The sequence below is a fragment of the Falco punctatus genome, assembly GCF_963210335.1.
Source record: "Falco punctatus genome assembly, chromosome: 1".
NCBI lineage: Eukaryota > Metazoa > Chordata > Aves > Falconiformes > Falconidae > Falco > Falco punctatus.
Genome location: NC_137580.1, coordinates 59514711 through 59535048, shown reverse-complemented (window position 1 = coordinate 59535048; position 20338 = coordinate 59514711). Strand labels below are relative to the sequence as shown.

At 41.3% G+C, this 20338-nt stretch overlaps 1 protein-coding gene across 6 annotated transcripts in view; it reads left to right on the top strand.

The window, feature by feature from the left end:
- The window catches only part of DLC1 (DLC1 Rho GTPase activating protein), a 231565-nt gene that overhangs the window by 206666 nt on the left and 4561 nt on the right, over positions 1–20338 (top strand). For 5 of the 6 annotated variants that reach the window (XM_080385794.1, XM_080385795.1, XM_080385796.1 and 2 more), the window contains 8 exons: positions 1376–1457; positions 8722–8785; positions 11651–13077; positions 14248–14424; positions 16343–16502; positions 16751–16949; positions 19309–19522; positions 19914–20028. In XM_080385794.1, the coding sequence (XP_080241920.1) occupies positions 1376–1457; positions 8722–8785; positions 11651–13077; positions 14248–14424; positions 16343–16502; positions 16751–16949; positions 19309–19522; positions 19914–20028 (2438 nt within the window). The remainder of the gene's footprint in view (positions 1–1375; positions 1458–8721; positions 8786–11650; positions 13078–14247; positions 14425–16342; positions 16503–16750; positions 16950–19308; positions 19523–19913; positions 20029–20338) is intronic. The other variant, XM_080385798.1, reaches the window with a different exon arrangement.

Genomic DNA, 20338 nt, shown 5'->3' with positions numbered 1-20338 from the left:
AGCATTAAAAAAAAATATGGACTTGTGCAGACTATCAACTTCTTCCAAGTCACCTCTCTCACTTAAGTTCTCCCATATGTTTTCTTATGGGCATCCTAAGGTACTAACTTTCTCAGTTGAAAAACTTGTATCAGCATTGGTGTAAAATACCAGTTGAATATGCTCATCCTCTTTACTTGCACCTTGGACTTAAAATAATGAAGGGGAAACCTATGAATGAAATTAGTGTAGTGCAAGAGTTCTGAGAAGTCACCTATGTGGAGTGGTCCCACATAGTACACTTTTAAAATGCAGATTGATCAGTGAGCTCCTTTGCTAAAGTCAGTTGCTTTGCTAGAAGTCAGTTCCTTTGCTAAAATTGCAGTTTTCTGTAGAAAAGACAGAATTTCTTACATTTTGCAGAATATGTCATTTCCCGAGGCAACATCAGGACAAACAGTTCATTTGAGAGGTTATCTATTGGTATCGAATATTAACTACCTTTCCACAAATTAACACCAGTCCTTTTCATCATTTCAGCTCATTCTTTCTCAGTCTCTGGAAATTAAAAGATTTACAGACAATCCCTTGGACCGGGAGAGTTGTATGTAACTGCAGCAGTATATGCGTAGTTTGTCCTTGTGTTGCTGTGTGCCCTGAACACCCAGTGGCTTTGGTGGGAGTTCTGGCTGTGCAAGGAATGCCAGATCAGGACCTGTATGACAGTCAGGAATCTGTGGAGGACAGTAAATAATATATATATGTGATTGCTGCTTCAGAGCTGTAGTAAATTTTCAGCTCTCTGCCAACGTTGTTTCCTCCCCCTCACTCTCCCAGTTGTTTACCTAAACAATCTCCTAAGGAAAGGAGGCAGTAAGGGCTCCACACAGCTTGGCTTGCTTTCATTTCAGTCAATATCTCATGAATGTTTGGTCAAACTTTTAAATAGCTTGATTAACAGCCAAGGAGGTTCAGTTTTTCATTCTTTCCCAGAGATTTGGGGCTTTCTGACCTTTTTTCTTCAATGTGAGATATTAGTGCTTTGATGGAGATTGTATATTTATTTTAAATAAAGCTAGCCAGAGTCAGTTTACACTTCCGATGTTGAATAGGGAGCTCACATTTGCCTCTTTCCCTCTCATGTTGTTTTATCTGTGCTTTACACTTTTTTCCTCCATTTTGTATATGAACTTTCATTATCAAAGCTGCATGTCAAAAATTTGTACATGAAAAGGAAGCACCTCTGGCATTTGAGGTGAGTGATAGCGTGTGTTTACCCGAGAAATGCCAGTCACTAGCATCTTGGTGAGCTCAACTGGAGGCAGCTGGTTGTTCTGAAATAACTCACCACTGGGAATAAGAGTCATTTTTATTCCATCTGTCTCTTTTCATGCAGATCTCCTTTTTCCAATTGACATCGCTCTAGTCAAGCGAGAGCACGACTTTCTGGACAGAGATGCTATTGAAGCGTTATGCAGGTAGGTGAAAAAAAAATCACATTGCATTTTGAAACAAAACCCTTCCTGTGTAATGGAAAGCATAACCTGGGGAAATCGTAACCTCAATTGAATTAGTATATAACATAAATCATACCTTTATAACCGTTTGCTTGAGGTTTTGGGGGTTTTTTTATCCACTATTAGTATATGGTTTAATATAGAATATTATATGGTTTAACAATAGAATAATATATTGGGCTAAGTAATTTTGGGGGATCTTATTTAAAACAAATTTGGGAGGAAAGTGGCAGGAGTCTTTGTGACAGGTATTTCATAGGCATGTTTTTTATCATTATTCTTAATTAGCTTTCGTTACTTATTTCCAAATCAGTTACACATGTGAAAGCAGAACTGTGCTGACTACAGCCATCTGCACATATAACTGTAGCATCAATTTCCACACAGGAGTTGGGGTTTGGGAGCAGTATTAGCTGCTGCATTCTGTTACTGTCCTTTCTTACATTGGTGAGCAGCTTTGTCTGCAAACAGTCATGCTTACCTCAGCGCATCACCCTGTGTGCGCTGTGATCGCCAAGGTGAATGTGGGTATGGCTGAAAGGGGTAATGTGAGTGACGCTAAGAGTTTATCACCACTGCAAAAATCAGCCTGCCCTCAGCCACGTGCTCCCATTACTTATCTTGGTTGTTTATGGGCTCCTTCCACAAACCGGTTCAACTCACTCACCCCGCAAAGAGTCTGGATACTCCTGTGCTGGTTTAGTAAATTATATCAGCCCATGGAAAGGCATAATGAAGTTCAGAGGGGGTACAGAGGATGGAGCAGGACCCCACAGCCAGCTGCACGGGCAGGAGAAGGGATGGGTAGAGAAAAAGAGGGAGCAAGTCATAATGGTGTGTGGCAGCATGTTTTTACAGAACTACAGCCTCAGCATTACCAATTTCATCATAAAAGCAATTGTAGTGGCCCCATCTGACACTTACCCATCCATCAGTTGCCTACTCTAGCATGAGTCCACAATCTTAAATGGCAAAAAAAAAAAAAAAAGTCTTTTCATGTCTCCTATTACCTAGAAATAAGTGCAGTTTTCTGCCTCTGTCCATCAGTATGGCTTCTTTCCAAATTGTCTGCAAAATGAATGCTTTTGGATATTGTATGCACAATGTCTGCTACTCTAAACGTCAGTAATTGTAATGAATTACAAAACCTTTTTAAGAAAGGCTTTAAGTTTATAGTGCTCTCATACCATCACTGCCATACTTGGAAGGGAAAGAGAGGGACTGGAATTTAAAGTTCTTCAGAAATATTTACAAGATTCTCAAACTAAGAAAACAGATTTGTTGTCCAGTCATGAGGAGGGGAAAAATCTCATTAATGTTAAGTTCACACTCAGGATGTGCCCTTCTCAAGTGTAGGGCACCTATTCCATCGATACTAAAATGTGATGCATCGGTCTGCTTATTTTTGTGCTCTGGAACTTGTGAAGTCATTGAACAGAAAGTACAGCAATGTGAATAAATGCTGGTTCCCAGAAGCGTGGTCTTCCCTTGCCAGGAAAACAAAATACAGTCAAGCCAGCATATTTTGGACCTAGTGCTTGCCTGCAAGAATACTGGTGTTATTTATTTATATGGGGGAAAAAATGTATCAGATTGTTTCTCACGGGTGAAAGTAAGAATATGCCCTCCATATCTCTTTGAGATGTGCTGCTAGTGTGATCAATAAAAACAGTTGCACTTTTTCTGAATACAGAGGACAGCAAAAAGATCTCTATCCTAAGAATGGAAGCTTATATTGTAAGACTTCTAATAAAGGGGAGCAAACCAAAATTATATGAGTATATAGATATTTTGTGAAACTAGGAAGTCTGCTAATTGTAAAATAACTTCTTCACTTTTATCTTCAAATTGTTTTCTGTTTAATATGTGTAAGAATCCACCAGTCTTACTGTAGCTTGAGAGAAAGATGTTAAAGACTGAACTGTGTCATGCTGAAGCCTGTGACTTGTATATCAGGGTTATCTTTTACAAGATAACTTTAAAACTGAAGCTAAAGTTTCTCCAGAAGCATTCAGATCCCACCTCAAAATAAAACTGAAGTAATTCAGTTAATCTTCTCAGATGTCTGAATTTGACCCTTTAATGTTTGTGTTAGACAAAAGCAGTATATTATCACAACATTTCTACCTTTAGATTTTTTTCCTATATCTCATTGTTTAATTCTGTAAAACTTATTAAAAAACTTTGGAGAAGGCATATGGTTTGGAATGCTACATTTCTGCCTGAAGCCTGGGTTTATTTTGACTCATGCCATGGTCAGTGTGTAAACAGTAAAGGGGTTTACTCAGTGAAAGACTTAGAGCTGTTTCACAACCCTAAGTCTATCACTGTTTCTTAACGGAAAATCAGAATAGTTTTTGAATTATTTGCATTTTCAGCACAGAGCTAAATGAACACTATATGCAGAGCACGGTAACAAAATAGTAAGTCTCCTGGGCTGGGAACCTGCTTTTCTGCATAACAACTGTTTTATGCCAGCAGTTCTAATTACCTTGTTCTAATTACTGCATGTGAAGAAATTGTTGTAAAAAGGACTGTAGAAATCACAGTGACAGGGATTTTTGCAAGTTTGAAGCATTTTAAATGATAGTTTACATCTGAAGAGTATTGTAAATTATTGTTTAATAATCTTACTAATGTAAGCAGGAAAAGTAATGGAACTGTAAAACCAGCTTATTAGTCAATGTTTTGCCAGATTCCTTTCTAAATGGAAGAGGTATCAATAGTCACTCCATTAAGGTTTTCCTGGAAAAATAAGTGAAAAGTGGGTTGAGACTTGAATTACAGAGATAGCATATGGCATTTGGTAACACTGAAGATAGAGGGTTAAGAAATGTCATTTAGTGATCTTATCATGAAATGCAAGGTTAAAAATGTATGAGTAATGACTAATTTTCTAGAATGCTTCATGTAGTGACTGCAAAGCGCTGCTGGCCTTGGTTTTATAAGACTTTATGTAGATTAACGACTGGTTATTTATCTCCAGAGGATAGCAGCATCATGCGCTGGTGAAACTAAGTACTGAAACATGCTTGTCCTAAAGGTTGTTGCTAAGTACAAAATACATAGCAAGCCATGATGGAAATCTCATTTAGTCTCCTTACGGATAACTAGAAAACTGCCACACTATATACGCAAGAGGTTTATTAAATCTTTTACCATCAGGACTTCTCATCCAAGAAATTGATTGCAATGGATTCACATGAGCAGCATTCACTGCTCGTATCGTTTGGTTTGTAGAGAGCTGGACTCCTTTGCAGGTCAGAACGTGCAGATAAACCCCAAGAGCCAGTACAGAGGCTGTCAACTTCAGTGAGACAAGAAAGCCCTTGTATCGTCAATTAATTACATGTGTAATGGAGTTGGAATTTGCTCTATGAGAAGGGATTTAAGAATTTAAATCCATCAAGAAGGCACCTCAAAATTTAAAGCTAGATCATACAGTTACTCAGATTGAAAATTGTCATTTAAAATGCATAAATCTAATATTCTGCATTGCTACCACTTTTCTTGGGTGCATGGAGTGAGAATTTTCTCCTGTTAATGTCAGCAGAATGAATTATGTGAGGTTATAGCCAATGGAAAACTGACTGGTATCTAAATTAACAAGGACTTCACATTATATGCACATATTTTAATTTATAAATTAGGTGAAATTAGCTGTTCACACTGCAATTTTTGATAGGGAGTATCTTGTTCAGGCTGCCTTTCTTAAAAGAAGTTCAGGCTAAACTGGTTTGTCCATTTCTGAGGAGAAGAATGGGAAAAATGCATCGTTTGCTCATTTCGGAGGGAAGCTCTAATGCCTCGTGTTTTGAGTGCAACAGGTTCGGGCTTCCAGTGTAATTGCCACTCAGGGTTGATACAGGCTAGTCTCAACTCAGGGGCTGGGACTGGGAGGCAGGTCCTGTTGCACTGGTCACCCTCAGGCAGAAGAGTTTTGCAGAGCTGTGGTGAAGGAGGATGAGAGCTTGGGCAGGAGTACGTGAGGGGCAAGTGACATCTTGGAGCTACAACACTCCGCAGGAGTAAGATACCATCTGGATGTGAAGATGCATAACGAGAGGGCTGACTCAAAGGCATTTATCGAAATGGTAACTGAGATAGACAGACGGTGAAGGCATCTGTAACTGCTATCTGCAGCAATCCTGCCCTGTCCCTCCATCTCCCATCTTGTCCTCACGAAGGTGTCGCTGAGACAGGTTTGGGCAGAGTAAGATGGAGCTAAAGAATGAGGCAGACCTGCTGACTGCCAGTAGGGAAATGATGAATTGAATTTATAGCTGCGAATGAAACTACCAAAGGGGAAAGTCCAGAGCCAGAAGAGAAAATTGCGGTTCACGAACAAGCGTATCGATTTGATGAGAAGATCTGTAGAAAATGAATGTGTACTTCTATGCTGATAAAGTATTGCAAAGCCTATGTGAAGATTAATGATAGTTGTATAGGAACTCTCATCCTGGCAAAGCCTAAACTTTGTAAACTTAGCTTTTCAGTCCCAATAATGGGTTTGGAAGGCAGTTTTGCATATTGTACTGTTTTCAGTGTCCTATAGCTCCAAGAACTGAGCACTGCTGAACTCGAGCAGAAGTTAAAGCAGGATGTGTGATGTATATAATGAAAGTTGCAGACCTGAGGCAATTACTGCAGAGCATTTAGGTTTTAAAAGGGAAACTGGTTTTGTGATGAAATCATGTCAAATGTGTAACAGAGCCTTTACTTGCCTCACTGCTATTGCATTTAACTTTGCTCATTGGGGGTTACCTTATCTTGCCTTCATACTCATTTTTGTGAGGTGTGTGGCGGGGGATTTTTTTTCTTCTTAAACACTCTGTGGAAACAGAGGTCTTTGCTCTACCCTTTTCCACCTATTTCAGGGTTTTAATTTGAGTAGGAGAAAAGTCTGGAGATGTAATCTTGGTGAAATTGGAGATCATCTTTATTAGTGGTCAGACAGGCTGGAGCTAGATAAAGCGTGATACAGGGATTTGGTGATAACTTCTCTCTGCCTAAGTCAAAGGTTGCAACACTGTGAAATTTGTAAATTATTACACAATATAGAACTGAAACCAGTTTCATATTCTGTGATCTTGAGGTCCAGGGGTTTGAGAGGAGAATGTTTTTATAGCAGAGAGAGGGAGGTGGCTTTCAGCTGTTGTGTGGCCTCTTAAAAACCAAAATACCAGTTTTGTTGTGTAGCGCTTAGATGGGACATCCAACCTTCACCCACACTGTAAATGCAATTCCTCTGAACTTCACTGGACTTCTGCATGTACCCATCAGCTGCAGCCAGCAGAACTGTGACTTCTGACTTTTAAAGTCAGGGCAAAAATGAAAATAAAGAGATCTGGATAACTTTCCTAACCTGCAACTGCCCTACTATTTGACCCATGGCAATTCTTCCTGTTTCTCTTCTTTTCTGCTGTGTTGTGGCTGGGTCTAATTATAGATCAAACTGCCTTTTTTTTTTTTTTTTTTTCTTTTACTTTATGACTGCAGCAAAAGCACCAGTAGGAGCTTTTCGATTTTCTTTGATGGCCTCAGGTTCAAGCCCTGTGTAAATAGCATCTGCAACTAATCCTGTGCATAAAAGGCAAGGGGAAAGAGAAGAAACTAGTAATTCTTCCTGTGCACACATTTTCTAGATTCAAGTTACAAGTTTCATGAATCTGAAAAAACTCATCTGAAGAAACAGGACAAATCAGCTTTTTTTTATTTTTTTAGGTTTTGGGGTTGTTTATTTTTTTACTTTTTTAGTTTTTCAGAGCTGCTGATACAGGCTCTTTACATTTTGCTCAGAAAAGTTATGTGACAATTATGCAACTTTCTTCAGAATCAATTAGGCTTTTTAAAGCTCAGTTCTGCTCCTGTGGAATCTGGGCTGCAGTCCGGCTGAAGGAAAGGGGCGGCTCGACTCCTCTGCCTCCCCCTTCACACACTACACTTCACGCAGCTCGGGGAACTGACCCGTGGTAAATTCAACCCAACAAAGTATTGAAAGTTTGGTTTTCAGCTTGGCTAGTCTCTTCATCCAACCCATGGTACAGCCTTATGAGTGGAAGTATTAACACAAGGGACTAAATTGTCACTTCCATGAAGCTGCTGCTTCAGCTTTTCTGCCTTCTGTGTGGTGCTCAGCCTGTTCCTGCCCTTTGCCTTGCCGTAGCACCAGCATTTCTCTAACCATGCTTTACCATAGCTGAACCATGTCCCTGGAGCAGCTGCTGGGGAGGTGAGGGCTGGGAGAGGGGCAGGAGACCACAGAAGCCTGTACTTAGCTGTGCCTGAACTGCCGTGGAGCTGTGTGTTCAACAGTGCCAAGCCTTGCTCTGCTTTAAGCTGTTGTGCTCAGCCCTGCACACTGAGCTTCTAGGGGACAGGGAAGGGAGATTTTGTTGTTTAGGGATACCTACCAGATCATTAGGTCATCGGGGAATAGAGGGATGCTTGTATGCATTCATACTGTACTTCAAGGTATGCATCCAGACTGCTATCACATTTCATAAGGAGACTAGTTAGCTATTGTTGCTGCAGCAGTTTTTTTTTTAATTATTATTATTATTTTAGTCCTTCAAAACAGTATTTTTATGTATAAAAGAAATTTTCTTTAGGAAGGAGAAATCAGGTCTGTGTTTCGGTTTTTTGTGATTTGTTTTTTGTTTTTTTTTAAACTGGTGATTTGTCTTGTCCCAGGACTGTATTGAAAATAATAATTGTTCACAAACAAAATAGACACTTAATAAGTGGAAAATAAGCTTTCCTCTTGGAGGTTTTAGCTTACAAAGTACAATTTTAAAGCAGCATGCTTTTTTCACACAGCATGTGTACGCAGGGACAAATAAGAAGCCTTTTCCGTTATTTTCAGTCTGTTGAGATCGAATGTTTCAGGGTTCAGATGCCTACTATTTAAAAAAATGGAATTATTACAATTCATTGAATATAATGCACTTCTCAACTTAGGCTAAGTTTCTGTTTACTTCTCTTTACTTTGATTCAGATAATTGTGACAAATAGTCATCCATCCCTCACTCAGTCTGAAGTTAGAATACAGCCAAATGTAATGAGTTAATGGTTAAGTATAATTAGGGCTCTAATTGAAACTCTGCTTGTGGCTCTTTGTATGCAAAGCAGTTTGGAGACAGCCTTCACAAAAGCTGTTGAGCAGGAGCAGCCTGTGTCAAAACACTGGAGTGTTCTCTTAATATGGTTTCCTTTGCTTTTGCAGGCGCTTAAATAATTTAAACAAATGTGCAGTGATGAAGCTAGAAATTAGTCCCCACAGGAAAAGGGTAAGTTCCTTTAACACCTTCTGTTACAGCATTGTATATTAATAAAATTGGGGGAAAAAAAACAACCATCTAGCAGATTGTTTAGCTGCAGTCTAGGATAACACCTGAGTAAAACCTGGCAAGGACACACAGTCAAAACTCTGCTTACATTTCATTTTGTGTTCTCACCGAGTGAAAACTGGGCATGGCTGTGTATAAAGGGTATTTGTCTAGCAAACTCTTCCCTGGGATGCTGCTCCCAGTCTAAAAGGAACTGAGCTTCTCTGCCTGCCAGCAAGGTTGTCAGTGTTATAGTGTATTTATTACCTGCGCTCGGGCAGGAATGTAGAGTAGGCTTGATGGAGGAGATGCTGACCAGTCACCATGAACCGAATGTTAGAGCATCATCTTTGGCGTCATCTTCACAGTTTTGGTTCTTTGCCATCATGTTAGAATTGTATTATTTTATCATGATGTAGATAGGATCAGTTAGGCTGTACTTGGCCTGCAAAGAAATGAGCTAACCCTTTGTAGGATTGGGCACACTGTTTCTTTGGGGTTTAATTACATAACTCAAAATTAAAGCAATATATTTACAGAGTACATCAGCTGCCTTTTTAGAAAGTGTGCTTGTTTCCAGGGAGCTCAGCAGGGATTAGAAGTGTTTCCTGAATCTTCAGGATCCCTGTGGAGCATGGTGAGAAATAAGAGAGCACTTGGTGTAATTTCAGTAAGGTGGGACAGACAGAAAGCTGAGTTGCTGGGGTTTGCTAGTAAAGTTCTGCTCAAAAGCTGTCTTAAAACTATGTGTGTGTCCTAGGAGGGATCAGTAGTTGATACTGTCCCCTGGGATATGACAACTGCAGATAAAGATGACTGAGCTAAGGCAATACAATGCTGCCCTACCCTTAACAAGAATGCATACAAATGCTCTGAGGTTGTTTACCAGGAATTAATCCCCTCTTTCCCTATCTGTTTGTGGTATGTTGGAAACAGCATCCAAGCTCCAGAAGATAACGCTCTGAGGCAGCATATGTAGGAACTCATTAAAAGTAGGGGTAGACAGCTGGATTGCCATTTATGACCACCAGAAGATTTCTCCTCCTTGTTCCTGAACCTTGTTAACACTGGAATGATCAGTATTGCTGTTAGAGGTCAGACCAGACATGACTTCAGGTCCAAACCCCAGATCTCCAGAGTCTGGACGTTACCTTTTGTTTCAGTCCTTCCTGATTTTCATTCACCACCCATGTTCTGGCAGATGGACTTGGATCCTGTTGACTCCATTAAAATCAATACTTAGCCTTTAAAGCTTTTTAACACTAGGGAAAAATTGTGCTGACAGAAACATGTTTCCTTATGCTTGCATTGACCTCTTTGCAAATTAAGATCACTTTACTGCTACTTTTTTTCCAGTCAAACCACAGTCACCACTGAACCATCATTATTATCCATTGGCAGTTTCAGGTGACTCTCTTCCTCCTGAAAACTTTAAATAAGCAAGCCAGTCCTCTTAGGTTTTGTCTGAGTCACGGACAGAAGTAGTTTGTAGTAGCTGGAAAACAAAGAAAATTATGCTTTCTCTGTGTCTTGTGTGTATTTTGTTATAAAAACCAAATATGGTGTTTCACTTATTTTTCTGATGAAATGTGCTATAAAAAACCAAAAACATAGCAACCTAGGAGAGGATGAGGAGCTAAAGTATGCATAAATAAAATACTTGAGATATAAATAATTTACTTATTTTTCAGAGAATGAATGTTTGTGTTGCCGGCACACAAATAGTTACAGTTTGGGGCATGCACATGTTTGTTTTTAAATTACAGCAATCTAAACAAATGAAGTGAAACTCAGGGAGCTGGGTGGCAATTAGTGTTTCCTACTCTGAACACCAAAGGTTATTTTGTGGTTTCATGGTGTCTTATTAAAATATCTTCATTGGTTTTATTCTTCCAACATGAAATTTTCCAGATATTTGGAAGACCAAGTATGTCAGTCCCCGGATCATTCTTTTTCAGTATTTAGATGAAAAGATAGTAGGCGTAAGTGATGTATGTGTAATTGTGCCCTCAGGCATTACTCATACATCAAACATTAGTGGAGACGTTATTTACAATTTACAATTTACTTACGTGCTATACTGTCAGTGAGCTCTTGCTGCTCACTATCTATGAGTGTTAAAGTTTGCCTGAAGCGAGACTGAAGTAGAAACTTCACAGGACATTCTTAAAATGTTAGCTGCTAGGCTGTGGGAGGAAGAGTGGACCAGGTAAAAGCCTCGAGGCATCACACTCTTGCAGTGCAAGAGCTTCTTTTGCTGTCTCATTAATCACAGTGAGGAGACCGTTCGGACTTCCCGAATGGGTAAGGAATTAAGCCACTACAATTCAGAACATATGAGAAACATCTTGTAATTGCAAAGAGGAGTATAAACACACAGCCACTATCAACAGAGTGTAACTTTGGAGAGAGTCCAGAGGACCCCAACCCCTGACTGACTCTAGTTTAAAATTTTATGCATGCCAGGAATTTCCATTGATCTGAGGGCTGTCTACTGTGACCAATTAATTAAAAGTCTATGGATACTAGAGTTTGTAGAAAACGACATCTTAAAGGAGATTGTATTGTTTGTTTCTTTTTACAAAGTGTGTATCTTTTGTATTTAAAAATTGTTAAAATATATTGCCTGTCCCATGTTATCTTTTACTGTGATTGGCTTTATGGCCTAATCTTCCTCTCCCTGAAGTAAAAGACTGTTTTCACTTTAAATTCAGTCAGAACAAGGTCATGCTTAGAGCAGTTTAGTGGGCATTGTATTTAAATGCAACTGCCTTTGCTGTCTGGGCAGTTTGCAAGCAGCTCTTTCAGGATTCTTCTTCTTTGCAGAGTGAAGATTCGGATGAAGATGAACCTTGTGCAATAAGTGGCAAATGGACTTTTCAGAGGGACAGCAAGAGGTGGTCAAGGCTCGAAGAGTTTGATGTGTTTCCTCCAAAACCGGACTTGAATACCCCCTCCCCAGAAGCTCCTCACCTTACCAACGCGGCAAGCCGTGAGAGTGTGCTAACAGATCTCAGTGAACGCCAGGAGGTGGCTTCTATTCTGAGCATCAGCAGCACCAGCAGCCACCAACCAACCCTGCAGAGTGAGGCATCTACCACCAGGACAAACTCGGTCGTGAGCGTTTGTTCGTCAAGCAATTTTGCAGCAAATGATGACTCATTCAGCAGCCTGCCCTCGCCCAGGGAGCTGAGTAGCTTCAGCTTCAACACAAAAGCCAATGAGAAGAACGCCAAGTCCAAAACAAAGAGCCTGCTCAAGAGAATGGAGAGCCTGAAAATCAAGAGCTCTCACCATGGCAAGAGCAAAGCTCCTTCAAAGCTTGGCCTTATTATTAGTGGGCCCATCTTGCAGGAGGGCATGGATGAAGATAAACTGAAACAACTTAACTGTGTGGAGATTTCAGCCCTCAACGGCAATCACATCAGCCTCCCCATGGTACGAAAGAGGAGTGTCTCCAATTCCACCCAGACCAGCAGCAGCAGTAGTCAGTCTGAGACGAGCAGTGCCGTCAGCACACCCAGTCCCGTCACGCGAACACGCAGCCTCAGTGCGTACAACAAAAGGGTGGGCATGTACCTGGAAGGCTTCGACCCCTTCAACCAGTCAACTTTCAACGATGTGATGGAGCAGAACTTCAAGAACCGGGGAAGCTTTGCAGAAGACACTGTGTTTTTTATCCCTGAAGATCACAAGCCTGGCACTTTTCCCAAAGCACTCTCCAACGGCAACTTCTCCCCAACAGAAAGCAGCGCCTCTGTGAACTGGAGGACAGGGAGTTTCCATGGGCATGGCCATCTCACCCTCCGAAGGGAAAACAGCGGTGACAGCTCCAAAGAGCTGGGCATGGGGAAAAGGCGCAACTCCTCCAGCTCAGTGAGCAGCCGCCTGAGTATTTATGACAACGTGCCAGGCTCAATCCTGTATTCCAGTACGAGCGACCTCGCTGACCTTGAAAATGAAGACATATTCCCAGAACTAGATGATATCCTGTACCATGTCAAAGGGATGCAGAGAATAGTAAACCAGTGGTCAGAGAAGTTCTCAGACGAAGGGGACTCTGATTCAGCACTCGACTCCATCTCCCCCTGTCCTTCCTCTCCAAAGCAGATCCACCTTGATGTAGATAATGATCGAACGACACCAAGTGACCTTGACAGTACAGGGAATTCACTGAATGAAACAGAAGAGCCCACAGGGATGCAGGACAGGAGGGACTCTGGGGTGGGCGCATCACTGACACGGTCCAGCAGGTGAGATCACGAGTGCTGGGACTTGCGGTGGCCCTGGTGGGGTCCCCTCCAGCCCAAGTGGCTTGACAGTAGCTGCACCACACTCGGTTAAGGTGCAATAGAAGTTGTGGCCATTCGAGCACACACGTGCTGTTCGTTCCCATCACTTTCCAAAACAGTTCTAGGCAAGGGAAATATTTGTGCAAGACTTTTAGAGAAATGATTCCCACACTTCGTAGCTGCATGTTTGCATGCTCAGCCTGAGCTGTCGTTGAAAAGCAGTCCGCTCAGCAAGTCAGCGTTAGGAGCAATGTTAAGGCAATTTTGGGGGATGATAATTCTTCAAACTGAAATGGTATGGGGGAGGGAGAGCGACATCAAGTAAGATTATTCACTTTTTAAGTTGGTGAGGAGAACCAGTGTAACTTATGGTCTGGTTTCTGTCAGTGGGTAGTAAAAGCCTTGACTTTTACACTGTTCCAAAAAATTGCACTTTTCGGTAGCAGGCTATTTCATAATGGCATGCTAGGGCATTAAATCTGCAGGGAAAATGAGGTTTGTTTACTTTCTCTTGATTGCTGTAGCACAGTGGGGGACGGAGGGAGTTCCAGTGTCCTCCCAGTGTCTGCTGGGAGTTTTACCATGGGATGGATGGCTGTATTTTGTATTGTGAGTAGAGCAAGAGGTTGAATTCTTTCTAGCTTTTGTTTCCAGTTTTCCTTTAAAACTGGAGCAGATCATTTAGGGCCTGGTTTCTGCTGTCACTTAGTCACCTACAGCTGCTTGTATAAACTTAATGGGACTTTTAGAAGTGCTTAGTTCCCCTTTCCCATCTTAAGAGTTTGGGCTGTTTATCCTCAATAGAGTTTTTTGATTCCCACTGCCTTAGTATTGAAGGGGCTTCTGAAAAAGGGTGTTGGAGCCCACAGAGGATATCTGATAGGGCAAGACTGTGTAGTTAATGCTGAGCTGTGGGTCAGCTCAGTGTGCACTTCCCCATCTGAAGCACCTGCATATGCTGCATTGCGCCAGGTGAGGCAGAGACAGTGCTGGGTGATGCCTGTGAAATCTCGGAAGACAGCAGCTGCCGAGAGCAGGGAGCTCAGCAGTACATTTGTGGTAATTCTTGCACGTGTCTTGCAGAGACATTTCAGTGACCAGTTCTTGCTCTGTCCCCCATCTTCTCTGCAGGCACAGGCTGAGGTGGCATAGCTTTCAGAGCTCCCACCGTCCCAGCCTCAGCTCAGCATCACTGCAGATCAACTGCCAGTCCGTGGCACAGATGAACCTGCTGCAGAAGTACTCTCTCCTGAAGCTGACGGCTCTCCTGGAGAAGTACACACCTTCCAACAAGCACGGTTTCAGCTGGTAAGGACACAGTGCCATGTGTAGACAGGCCAGCTATACAAGCATGACAGTTGTGCTTGTCCTAAGCAACTTTTGGAAAGATGCAATGAATCCGTCCATCCCTCTTTTTCCATATTTGCACTTCTTCCTCTAGCCTGTGCTGACAGTGATTTGTGGTGTCCCAAGATGGCGCTAAAATCACTAACCCTTTACATAAGTGTAATCTTATTGGGCTTGATAAGTATGTTTACAGGGGGGATGTGAGGGAGCAAAAGCAATGAAGTACAGGCCAGCTTTCTGAGCAGGAAGATGTCCACTATCCATTGCAAAAGGAGGACTAGTTGGTTATTGAGGCAGTTACTGAGAAGTGGCACAAACCTCAGTAGATCTTAACAGGCTTGCTTTTCTTCAGTTATTCTGGAGTATTGGCATATAGTTTCTCTATATAATTATGTACTTAAATAATGTAAATTTCCTTTAGTTCTGGTGTCTCTTTAGCCAAAATCTGTCTCCCCTCTTTAATGCACTGTAAATCCAGTTAGCTTGCAAAAAGATGGAGGGCGGGGGAAGAAAGCTTGGGAGAGCCATGGAGTTTTATGTAGGCAGCAATTTCTGCTGTGGCCAGGTGTTTGTAATCCAATTGAATGTTTTTTGTCAGAAGAATGAAATAGAAAGCTCTTTTATTATTGTGTCTGCAGTGCAGCCCGTGTAACCTTCAGGATGCAAAAGACGCAGTAAAATTTTTCTTCTCCCTACCACAGGCCAGCCTCCTCCCTTCCCCAGGAGTCATAGAGAGTATTTAGCTTCAGCATCAAAGTACCTCCTGTTCAAAAGCTGTTATTATGTCAGCCTTTCTAAATACAGAAGTTGTTTGTTCTGAAAGACAGAAATAAGTATTGACCAGTTATCCCTGCATGCTTCAGATTCTCGGTGGAGATCGCAATGTGTTTTTTCACATTCCATTGGCATGTTTTCTGACAAAGCAAGTATTATTCATACATATATCAATAATGCACTAAACTATACAGCAATACAAATTGGTTCTGTTATACTATGTAACAGATTAGTCAGCTGTAAATTTAATGCACTGTTTGTATAGCTGTACTGTACATTAAAATATTAAATAGGTCTCCCTGTTTTCTAGTGCTACTGTGTCCTATTAGTGGTTGCAGTAGACATTAGCTTTTCTCCCTGTTTAGGAAAATGATCTCAATATTTTCACATTTTAATGGCTTCTTTTTTCCCTTTATGAAATCAATACTCTTGGGGACCTGGGGGTAAATCATTCTTTTGTATTTAGTAACTTTTCCCTCAGAGTCATAAGCAGATGGAAAGGCCTCTCATTGAAACTGGAGTGGGAGGTGGGGGTAACAACAGTCACTGGCTGACAAGGAGGGGGGTCCCTCAAAGGGGTTGTTTATAGAACTGAAGTTTTTAGCTGACAAACTCAAATGTATTACATCAGTTTCCTGCTGTTATGCACACTGGTGGGTGGTGGACCCAGTTTGAGGACTTTGCAGAACAAGTAGTAAACATACAAAAGCTCATTGTTCAAATGCCCATCTTTCCCGAAACCTAAAGAAGTAGTGTTATAAGGGGTCACTGACCGCAGGATTTATTTTGACTCTTTTGCAATTCAATCTGGCCCCTGCAGTTTTACCCTGTAGCTTTTGTCCTGCTAATATTGATGGAGTAGCACCACATTAATACTTACAGGCGGCATGCTGCCCCAAATGTCAAGCCTTTCTCTTACAGAAACTGCTTTCTGTCCTCTCCCCCTTCCCAGCCCTGAGTGGATTTGCTAATTTATACTGTCTCTACTTTTCATACTGCTGAAGTGCTTCACTTATTTTCACTGACTTTCTGAATTACTGAAAATACAGAGATAAATGGTCAACAGAGGTTTAATTTAATTTTGTCATTCCCTTTGCTTAAATAGGGCAGTACCAAAATTTATGAAAAGGATAAAGGTGCCAGATTATAAAGACCGAAACGTATTTGGAGTACCGCTGCAAGTCAACGTCCAGCGCACAGGACAGCCTCTTCCACAGAGCATTCAGCAAGCCATGCGATACCTCCGCAACCACTGCTTGGATCAGGTGTGTTTTGCTGTACGCTCATCCCATGTGCCCTACACTCATCCCACCCAAAGCCCAGCCTCCCATTAATTGTAATTGTTGCTGTGTCAGACTGAAAAAAATGGACTCAAAACAGGACAAAATGGATAATTAATGCAGGGAAAGCTTTCCATGAAGTTAAACCCATACGTAAGAAGCTAAAGAGCATACTTACATTTCAGATTTGCTGGACTCACTGTAAATGTATTTGCCTTTCCATATATATTTAGGTTGGACTCTTTAGGAAATCTGGAGTCAAATCAAGAATTCAGGCTTTGCGTCAAATGAACGAGAATTCAACAGACAGTGTCAACTACGAAGGCCAGTCTGCCTATGATGTAGCAGACATGTTAAAGCAATTCTTCCGTGATCTCCCTGAGCCTCTCATGACCAACAAACTCTCTGAGACCTTCTTACAAATATACCAATGTAAGTAGTAAGATTTCTACAGCAGATGGCAAATGGTCATTTGTCTAGCAAGGGTGGAACTTTCTAATACTTCTCCTCTGGGCTCTACACATGTTGCATATGTTGGTTTTTGCCTTTCTCCAGCACCCACTTTAGTTCAGGCTGCCTCATAAGGAATGGATTTTTTATGTTCTAGTTGTATAGCAATTTATAGTACAAGTTCTTTTCATTTCACCTTTTTCTGTAGTTTGGGAGCAAATACAAATCCTCCATCTCTTGCTGTAAAGTTTCCTTTCTTCTTTGAGCATAGTTGATATTACAGTTTGAAAATAAGCCACATGTAATGTGGCTAGGTAGAGGAGCTGTGCAAACACTACACAAACAGAGTTTGGGACTTTTGGGGGGATTGTCAAGGCTGCCAAAAAAAGTTTTATTTTCTTGTACATCATATTCTTCTATCCTTCACCAGAACTTTTGAAAAAAACCTTTAAGTTGAAAGCTTTTCTGTCACTGACTTAGAGCTACTGTACTGATAGGTCCCCTAAACAGTAAGTGCTTACAATAAGTCGCATCAAAAATGGAGTTTATCAATGCACGTGAAGAGAAATAATTAATCCTTCTGAGATGGCAGATTCAATTCCAACAAGGGAGACATTCACTTTTGTGAGCTAGATAAATTGAGTTCTGTATATATGGTAATTTTGTGCTGGATCTTTCCAAACAGCACATCTTTCAGAAGTTTTCTTCAACGTTGTTTCATTGGAAATGCTCTTACTTTATAAAATGGCCAAAGATGAATTAATGTTTGGTGACCAGAACTCCAATGCTTTTTGAAATATTCATGGGGGTCCAAACTGATTTATGTACTATCGGCACCTTACTGATCCTGTGGTTTCTCTCCTTAACACCACCCCAGCTCTCTCCCCACTTGTATTCTTCCCATGGTAGAACAGCTACAACAGTACTTACTGCAGAAATACGTTTTGAGTCTTTGCTGTATTTTGTGCCTTCCTTATGATGGTAGTTTCCAGAAAGGTTAGAGGAACTTCCCTCAGAGCTCTGTAGGTGGAGGTGACAGTTTAAAATAAAAACATACATAATGTTATTTCAGTGCATGCATTTTTTTGTGTGTTTGGATTCCCGAGAAGGTTTACGGAGAAAATTATTCAGACTTTCCACTTCCGTGCATATTAAACAGCAACTCTTTGTGGGTTTAGTGCCGGAAAAAGTTTGGCAGAGCATTGCAGAAGTATCTGTTCCTTTTCTTTCACAGGCGGTAGGTCTGAGGAATCCCCAGAGGTGGTCGGGAAGTATTATCTCTGTGTAAAGCAAAGAGCCTTAAAGTAGCTGTAAATTTTGCTTCCCTGCAAAGGACAAAATTTCCTTTTGCTTTGGTGTTACGCACCAGGATGTGCACTGGAATTGTCCACCCATGGCTTAAATGTGCTTTGAGCTGATTGAGGGAAGAGTGTGGAAAACAGTGGATTTTTGCTTAAAACTACTTTCTAGACTGGCCTGCTAGCCTTATGAAGTTGCTGAAGCCCGAAGCAAATACCAATTAAATATCTGGTTAGCACCACATGTGTTATGAGATGTCAGTGAGGGTGGTGTGGTGCTAATGACGATATAAATGCTCCAGGACTCAGACTCTGGTGTTGTCTTCAGAGATGGCTTATTGGAAATCCCTTTATAAGAAGCAGATCTGGTCTGGCTTATTTCATTTTTTGTTCCCTTCAAGTTTGAAGGAAAAGGCCTTATATAAAGACACACATCAAATTTTTTTAACGGCTGTTTGTTGTTAGTAACCAAGGAGCTGTTTAATGGTATGGGGCTTCACAGCGTTGACTTTCTTTTTCCACTGCATGACTTTGAATGATCTGCTCAATAAAGCAACCCTCTGTGTTTGGTAAAGCACTTTCTGGGTATTTTATGACATCATTGTTGAAAAGGTTTGCTAGCCAATTTATTTAATTAATTCACCTATTCTAAAATGCATTCGTGTTTTGAATTTCTTTGAAAGCCAAAGAATTTCTAAATTGGCTGGACTGTGTTTGCTTGTTCACTGCCTGACTCCAGGCTTCTGTCATTTTAGTGCATCTGCGGGAGCATGTAGCTGTTGAAATTAAATCTAAAATTAACTCTGGCCTAGGCGCAACTTCTTCTTGCTTGCATGTCTTGTGAGGCAGGAAATAGCTGAGGGTAGTTAAACTAGTGGGTTAAAAAAAAATTCCTTCATGTTTCCTATGAGTGGTATGCATCCTGAAGGAAATCACTTCAAACTCAAGTCAAATATTTGAAGCTGGAGTTTGCTTTGGGATGTATTCATGCTGTGTGTGTGGAAAATCAATGGGCTGATGAGAGAATTACTAATATTATGCAGATGTGCCGAAGGATCAGCGTCTCCAGGCTATCAAGGCTGCCATTATGCTTTTACCCGATGAGAACAGGGAGGTCCTCCAGATTCTTCTCTATTTCCTGAGTGATGTCACAGCTGCAGTGAAGGAAAACCAGATGACACCAACAAACCTGGCTGTCTGCTTAGCACCTTCCCTCTTCCACTTAAACACTCTCAAAAGAGAGAATTCTTCTCCAAGGTACGTCTCTGGGGAGCAGGGTTCGTTGCTGCTGGTCCTGAACCACAGCTATTGGCGATGTGCAACAGGCACGGTCTAGCATTGACCCTACCAACTGTGACACCTCAGAGGGCACAGGGTGTAGGACAGTTACGGGATCCTACCTTTTGTTAGAGATTTCTTAAAATATAAGCAAGTTCTTAAGAAGGGAAAAAGGAGGCGGGATTCCAAAGAAAAAGTTTAGAGAAAGCAGTGAGAGAAGTTGGTAACACCATGCCAAGATTTGGTCCCAGGCAGCACCGCTGTAAATCACCAGCGTATTTGGGAATCCTACTGTTTTCTTACCAGGCATCTCTCTTGCTCTGCGTTAAATAACTGGATGTGTGTGTGTGTGCTCTTTTCCCCTGTGAAGGGTGATGCAAAGAAAACCAAGCCTGGGAAAACCCGATCAGAAAGACCTAAATGAAAATCTGGCTGCAACCCAAGGGCTAGCTCATATGATCGCTGAATGCAAGAAGCTTTTTCAGGTAAAACACCTGTTTGCAAAACTGAGTGGATTATTGGCTGATGTGGCTTAGATCTGCTGTATAATGGAAAGCTAGGAATGTCTCTTTATTTTAATAAAGTTTAATACATGATAAGTAGCTTTTTAAAAAACTTCGCATCGCGATCTGGGTGCGTACCTGAGTTAGAATTGGTGCCAGAAGAAAAGGGAGATGTTTTGTTAGCACTGGTGCTCAAAAGCCATGAGGCAATTGTGGGGTTTGGGACATTTTTGTTATATCCAAGCTGCATTTGAAATGTTTTCAAGCTTTTATGGTGCGGCCATGAGGGTCT